The sequence below is a fragment of the Poeciliopsis prolifica genome, unplaced genomic scaffold (assembly GCF_027474105.1).
Source record: "Poeciliopsis prolifica strain line A6 unplaced genomic scaffold, Auburn_PproV2 SCAFFOLD025, whole genome shotgun sequence".
Lineage (NCBI taxonomy): Eukaryota > Metazoa > Chordata > Actinopteri > Cyprinodontiformes > Poeciliidae > Poeciliopsis > Poeciliopsis prolifica.
In genome coordinates, this window is record NW_026562400.1 from 7,586,813 (window position 1) to 7,594,670 (window position 7,858).

Here is a 7,858-nt window from a genome sequence, read left to right on the forward strand (position 1 = left end):
CCATATGATTGCATCAAGTCTTTGATTTTGCAGCAGTCGCTCTGACATGCATAAAAGCAGAACTGCTCTCTAACAGAATGAGAGAGAGCAATTCTGCCTTTGTGTGAACAGCTGTCTACTGCAAAGGACACAGGTTTGGAGAAGACAGAGCAAACACACACTCTCTTTCAGATGTCATTTTTGCTTGGCTTAGATTTTTGTCTCCTCACCTACAGTTTCAGGTACAAAAAAATCTATCCATTGGCTTCACATAGACAGGAAAATGCTGCAAGGCATTTTCCTTACATCTCATCCATGCAAAGGTCTTCCTCTTCAATTTTTTCCACCTCCTTTCACTTTTATGTTCTTCATCCGCTTTGCCTGACACACTGTCCCTATTATTGTTCTGTTGATTTTTTGCTTCTTTGACAAATTTTGAATTGTCAGTTTTTATAACAACAGGTTATTTCTTGCTGTCAAAACTGTACTTTTCCTTCTGTAGATGATATCTCTGAATAGAAAACTGATCAGAAGAATGCGTCAAATTGTTCATATGAATTAAAAATAAAACAGTAATTCCTGAACAGGAATTAGCTAATGAAAATGCATTCATCTTGCAATGTTATTTTTCACAACTAGAGTTACAAAGCAACCGGAAAATATTTCTTTCTCTCGCCTTTTTTGACAAAAGTACATTTAAAAACAACAACACAAAACTCTACTTCTGCTTGAATTCCTTATTGTTGATTGTGGAGGTTCCTCCATCTTCTCCGTGTTAGTATTCTTTTCTTCAGTGTTAGTATTTTGTTAATGTTTTATATTGATAATATTTATATTGGTAATATCACTTTTTCTTTGGTGGTGGGTTTTTGGTATTAAGTTGTTTACTACATTGGGTGCACACATTTTAGTAAACGCTTGGTTTATTTAGAATATTAACTATTTTGTTTTTGGTTGAGTTGAAGGACTGGCTGGGAGGAGTTGATTGTCTCAAACCAGTAATTGGAACGAACCATCAGGCTGCAGGAAGCAGGGAATTTGATGTGGAAGACTCCTCCTCTCGCTCTATTGTTATAATATTTACGGTGTTAGGTTGTGATTTGAATTGTTATTTATGTTTATGTATTGGTTGTTTTTGTTTTCTCCCCCACCCCTCCTTGTGTGTGTGTGTGTAGGCTAGCCTTTGTATATAAATTCCCCTGTGCGTTCATTGAGAAGAGTCAGTTAGTTTTTGTTTGTTGAGTTGGTATGCTTTAGTTGATTGTTTTTGGGCCCATTTTTCTTAAATTTCTTTTTGAGATTTGTTGTAAAAACATCTTTTGTTAAGCTCTTTTGAAAAATTAAATAGTTTTTTGTCCTTGAGTTTGCTGGTCAGACCATCACATTGATCATAGATAGACAAGTTCCTGTTCACAATCAACTACATGTATTTGGTATTAACTGCCTCTGTGAAACACAATAATTCTGTGGAAAAACGGATAATTTCTTCTAATTATATAATTCTGTGGAGATTCATAGATTAGTGTCATAATATTTTAACTTTATTCTATCTTTTAAAACATTGTTAGGTTGACATCATTAAACTCTGCAATAATAGATTGTCTCCAATGTGTACTGTCTCTTTATTCATCATATAGAGGATCTGTAACAATAGCCGTTTCAGTAAAATGCTTCATATAATAACTTTGTTGTACTTGTGTTGCAGCATCTTTAGCTTCTCTCCTGCAATAATGGCTTCTTCTGAATGTACATGTTCCTGGTTAAATCAAGGTATTTTGTAAATAAAAAAATATTCTATTTGGTGTTTGTTTTACTAAAAATTCGGTAATTCACTCTTATGCAATCTATTGCAGTCTGTTCCTCTTTGACCCTTCTGTTTGAGAAGCATATTGAAATTACATGCAATTAAAAGAATAAAAAATAATTACATGTAATTAAAAGAAATTAAATAATTACATGTAATTAAAAGAACGATTTTAATTACATGTAATTAAAAGAACGATTTTAATTACATGTAATTAAAAATACGATTTTAATTACATGTAATTAAAAATACGATTTTAATTACATGTAATTAAAAATACAATTTTAATTACATGTAATTAAAAGAACGATTTTAATTACATGTAATTAAAAATACATTTTAATTACATGTAATTAAAAATACGATTTTAATTACATGTAATTAAAAATACAATTTTAATTACATGTAATTAAAAGATCTATTTTAATTACATGTAATTAAAAATACAATTTTAATTACATGTAATTAAAAATACGATTTTAATTACATGTAATTAAAAGAACAATTTTAATTACATGTAATTAAAAGAATTGAAATAATTACATGTAATTAAAATTAAAATAATTGCATGTAATTAAAAGAATTAAAATAATTGCATGTAATTAAAAGAATTACATTTTCTTGAAACTATATTTTACTATGCAGATTTTATTTCTTTTAATTGTGATCATTATGAAATCCTGAAGCAGTAAAGAAATCAGTAAATTAGTTAAACACAGCGAAAATGTAACATTCAGAATCATGAAAAAAATCTCAGACTTGACTCACATGTAGGCAGCCTCCAAAATGTTGTAGGATAAGGAAACCCAACAACTGGAAATGGTTGACAAGAGGATTGCCAACCAAAACCATTCAAGAGTTTTGGTGGAGATTTGGATGGAATCAGTACTTCACATATTGCTACACTGACCTACTTTAATTAGGGCATAAGCGGCAAATATTGCAATAATAGAACATTACGTTTTTATCATTTGTAATACATAATCATCCAAATTAACAATCAGAAATATGATTTCTGTATCATGAGCATTGCTTTTTGAATTTAATGACATTGACTTATGACTATAAATTGAGGGCCTTTTGATTCAGATAAAACCAGCATCCTAAATGTGAAATCTATTTGTTTCTTGTAAATACAGAAAAAGATCTGTTCAACTTTTAAAACAGTATAGTGTTTTGCAGCTCGATTCAGTGTCAGTTTATTAGTTCTTAGAAACACCCCAGATCCAGTTTTTTAATGAAAAATCTGATCAAGTTGTACAAAAGAAAATGACATTTATTTCAATCCATACATGATATATTAGGTCTTACTGTACCACTTACTTAAATTTTCACGTCACATGTTCTCATGCATCACCTGAAGCTCTGATAGACACCATTCTAGCCTCTCAGAATATCCAATACACCACACAGGAAAGACATTTGTGCTACAGTATGTAGGCATGGCTTGGCCAGTCCTGGCTCCTTGGTAGTTCTCATTTTTTCCTTCCCGTCTGCCCCAGAAATCACAGTTGTAAATGAGTCTTTGAATCCAATTCCTAAAACATAGTTCAGGTTCCTGGGTGTCTCTGTGCCAGTCCAAGCCGTGGTCTGTAAGCTGGTTCCAGGCAGCCTGTGCACCTTTAGCCAATGGTGACCCCAAAGCCACACTGGAACTTGTTTTTGCGGTGGTTGAGGAAAGCCCCCAAAGCCAAGGTAAGAGGAAGAGGTACTAGTTTCTTTTCCAGGGTTGCCCCAACCACCCAATTACTGTCAACTGTTCCTACGAAGTCAAAAAAAGGAAGGTACACATTGAAAACATGTTTCTTGTTTCACAACTAATGTCACAGGAGGTGAGAACTGCAAACCTTTATATTTACCTTTAAAAAGCAAATTGGCTTTGGGAACGTCCAGCTGGTAACCAAAGGATGTTGTGGTGTCTTGCATCCTTGTGCTGGCTTCAAATTCAACTCCTACCTGCAACTGTCACAGTGAAGTAAAAGGATATATTACAGTCATGTTACTACTACAACCAAGAGAATATGAAGGAAATTTTGTTTTCTTTTCTCAATGCTGCTTTACAATGAAGTTTCAGCACAAGAGTCAAAGGCCTGTTTGGTGCACAAAGAGATTTTCTAGAACTTTTTAAAATCTCAATTCAAGGTTCTGAATCTGTAATGCATGTCCCACTTGCTACTGGGTACCACTAGCACTTTAGCTCCCTCTGGTGGTAAGCATAGGGCTGGACGATATGGTTCAAAAATAAAATTGAATTTTTTTTCACATCGAGTCAGATCTTAGTTGATTTTGTTTTTGACCTGATGCAAGCTGCTAAAACCTAAAGACTGACTTGAGAAAGACTTTAGAAGAAGTTGTTGGTGTCAGAAGCCTGTGGTGTAATATTTTATTATAGAAAATAATCTTCATATCTTTGTATTTACATTGCATGCATGTAAATACAAATAAAGCAAAAGAGCTGTACACACAAACATATGATCAGAAAGTGTTACTAATATTCAGTACCTGGTCGTTGGCTTTGTGATAGTATGTAGCATGAGCTCCAGCACCGCCCACAGATAAGGTTGCAACAAATTTGTCACCTGAGAAAAAAATAAAAACAAAAATGTTGTTCAATAGATATGTTTACAATTATAGACACACATCAGGTCTGCTTTGCAGAGATTAAAATGCAAAAAGAATATTTTTACCTGTATACCTCCCTAAGAGAGATGTTACGGTTCCTTCCTCCCCTGGTCTCCTGTGATAAACCAGTTCTCCACCTAGAACCAGTGCTGGTGTAACTGACTGGAGATAGTGGGCCACCACAATGCCTGGGATAAAATCATAGTAGAATGAGTTAAATGTATAGGTCATGTACATATTTTTTTCAATAGGAATACTTTTTTCAGTTCACTCATTTTTTTGTTTCTTCTATGAAGAGCATATTCGAGCATTTTTGGGAAAAATTTGATAAAAACTAAATTACATGTTCTTCAGCTATTATTTTATTATGGTTTGGGAGTCACATGTAAGGGGATTTTTCTATTCTGAGCAACTTCTTTTTGTTATATAATGCAGCAAGGTGGAATAATTTAAGATTTTTTTTGGTCTGAAATGTTCTAGCAATGTTGGTGTCTGTAGTTCACCATGAGTATTGACACATTAATAAATGCATTAGTTTCTAAATGTTTTTAATCATACACATTGCATTCTGATGGACTTCCTTCATGACCCTAACAAATACATACCAGATCCAACAAGTACATCCGGGTTTCCGAGAGTCACCGCAGAGGTGAAATCTTGACCGCGATACTCAAAGTCACACTGCCAGTTGACAAACTTATGCTGCTGAGTCTACAACAGCAAACAAAAACAACACAACTTATAAATCTAATTGACAGGGTGAGAATTTATCAAATGAAAGCAAATCTCGAACCGTCTTACACACCTGCATTGCTATTTTGGACCGTACAGCATTTGTGAGCTGGTGGATGACTTGCGCATTCAGACTGCCAGTGTTGTCCATGTCACCAACTATGACCGGAAAAGACTAAGAGCAAAAAATTTTTCTTTTTTTTTTTTTTTTTTAAACAGATGTTTTGTTTGTTTTTTTAATGAAAAAAAACTACAGCATATTAAACAATTATGTAACCCAAAATAACAGGGAACAAAATTAATTACCTCCGCTGGTCCAGTCTGTTTACTTCCAACATATGTCGAACCGAATCTATATCCAGAATCACCCAGGGTGCTGAGAGTAATAGTGTGGCTGACTTGGAAGTGGTTACTTAAGCCCTTGTTTACTACTAGCCTCACCCCTTCCATCTGCATGGGGAAGACCTCTAAAACAACAATAACCAGAAATGGTTATTTAAACAAATATTTGTCCAGTTTAAATAAAATTAGTCCAGAACTAATATCTTATATTAAACTACTAAATGTACACGTCCAGACATTAGATCTTGTTACCTTTACATTTCCTGTGACACTCGTCATATGTGCCAGGGTTCTGGAGTGGTGAATCTGCATCCGCTTTCTGCTGGTCAGATTCGGGTCCTGGAGGGATGGAAGACACTGGGGGCATGGTGAAGCCTGGGGGTACGGCGACCAAACCCGAGACCCCTTGACCACCAGCTGGAGCTAGGGCCGGACTGGGTGAGGCAGCAGCCAACACACTGCCCATGGTCTAAGACTGTAACAAACTGCAAGAGCGACAGGCAGGGAATAAACAATATTTTTCATCATGTTACTTATATCAGTGGTATTAAAGCGCAGAAAACAGAACTGACAGATTTAAATATCTATGAACACAGACACGTGTTAAGCACCATTAGTGAGCTACGGATCTGTAGTTGCAGTTTAGTTTTTGCAACAGTTGGTTGCAGTTTCAAAAACTCCCATTAATAAAATTAAAATTTGTTATCCATTTTTTTGTATTCCTTTTAGAGTCAAATTTGGAGCTTGCTATGGAGCGCTTTGTTTATATGATTTATCTGAAGTTTTTCTTTTGTTTCTTTTCTTCTATTTCCACTAGTAACTAAATAGTCTCTTCAGTGTGCTTATTGGTAAAAGAAATAACAAATTTCATCAAGAACTTGAAATAATTTTTTTCTTTCACTTGAAGGATAGTTATTCAATTAAATAATGTAGGAAAAACGTTTTGTTTCAAGGTAGATTATTCTTCACCACTGCTTTGAATATAAGATAATCATATTCTACCTCAATAAGGAGCATGACAAGACATTTTTAAATCTGTTAGCTAAACGAGATAGACCATTTGTTTTAAATGATTCTGTTAATAATGGGAAAAAATGTTTTTGCGTCTCAAAATTTTCATTTTGAAAATTAGGGATAAAACTGCCCTGGTTTTCAAGTCATAAAATACGGTGGATGTTTTACATACATGATCTTAATGTCCTATGAGATTTGTGCTAATGCGTCTTTAGATTAGATGTACTACTGAGATAGGAAACTCAAAAATGTTGCCAATACTTCCCAAAAATCAATTCTAAACACACTTCCATTAAATTCCCACGTTACACTGTCTGCAGCACTACCCTGTTGTCCTGTACTGGCTGTAATAGTAAGGCAGGCTAATTGTAGCAAAGGCCCACTCTGGTCAAATTCCACATATAAAACACGGATGCATAAAAAGAAGTGATATCACATGGCAGCATGAGGCATTTTTAAAAGCGGGCACACATGAAGATTAACACACAGATGAAGGAAACTATCAGAAAACTGTATTTCATCTCCCAAGGCTAATGTAAGGTAACATGGTTGGTGTTAGCTAGTTGGCTAGGTAGCCATGTGGAGGCAACCACGAGATGTCTTCGTTTACAAATGGCCAGCATGGCTGTTTAAAATACTAGCGCTGGCAAAGAGACACTATCTGCCACACTCAAATTATAACACCCATATGTAGTATTAAAATGCTGCTACTCACAAAGACGAACAGGGTCCAGGGGGGTAGTTGCAAACCGGTAAAGTTCGCGACAACGTCCGTGAACCGCACTTCACAAGCGCCCACCCATTATCCGCTTCTGACTTTTGGATTGGCTGATGGATTTTATTTAAATAGCGATTGGCTGAGAGAGATAGACTGGGCGGGCTCAGTGTTGCTGACGTATGGTGAGGTTCATTCGTTGAACGTTGGATTATTTCAGAGTCGCACTGAATGACATTCCAAGGGTACGCCTCGTTTAAGTTCCTTTGCACACTTGTGAAATTGCAAAGCTTGTAAAGCTACATTTCAAATTTCTGCATCTGGTGCCCAAGTTTTATTCCAGACATTTGAGGCTGGTAATAGCAAAATGTGAGAAAAAGATTTAAAACAGGTAAATGTAAGAAGAGTTAAATAGAGGAAGCATTCAAAGTGAGACAAATCATGGATAAGAGCAAGAAGGAGCAAGGGATTGTGGGTCCCGCTTAAATAAAATACAATTCAACAACCTCACTGCAGATGTTTTCTCTTTTTTTTTAACAAAATAGAGAGTTACTCTGTTGTATTGAAGAAATCACTTGCACTTGTGCATACTGGTTATCTGAATTTAGCACAACAATTAAAATTTATTTTTAAATAGAAATCTTACACCT

General features: G+C 35.0%; 1 protein-coding gene across 1 annotated transcript; it reads right to left on the bottom strand.

Annotated features, from left to right (window-relative positions):
- Nucleotides 1-3,038: 3,038 nt before the first annotated feature.
- On the bottom strand, nt 3,039-7,291 carry tomm40 (translocase of outer mitochondrial membrane 40 homolog (yeast)). Its single transcript, XM_055047032.1, has 9 exons — nt 7,209-7,291; nt 5,732-5,964; nt 5,444-5,604; nt 5,211-5,312; nt 5,011-5,116; nt 4,471-4,593; nt 4,286-4,362; nt 3,643-3,745; nt 3,039-3,545 (listed from the first exon to the last, which is right to left on the bottom strand). Exons 2-9 carry the CDS (start codon nt 5,943-5,945, stop codon nt 3,406-3,408), a joined length of 1,026 nt encoding a protein of 341 aa, XP_054903007.1. The 5' UTR covers nt 5,946-5,964; nt 7,209-7,291; the 3' UTR covers nt 3,039-3,405.
- Between the last annotated feature and the right edge of the window lie 567 nt (nt 7,292-7,858).

Excerpts from the sequence above, each read along its gene's own strand:
- tomm40 (XM_055047032.1), bottom strand. The coding sequence starts at position 5,945 with ATGGGCAGTGTGTTGGCTGCTGCCTCACCCAGTCCGGCCCTAGCTCCA. Across the intron at positions 4,594-5,010 it reads GGATGTACTTGTTGGATCTG|GCATTGTGGTGGCCCACTAT; the intron begins GTATGTATTTGT and ends ATTTTATCCCAG. Across the intron at positions 3,546-3,642 it reads AGCCAATTTGCTTTTTAAAG|GAACAGTTGACAGTAATTGG; the intron begins GTAAATATAAAG and ends TTGACTTCGTAG.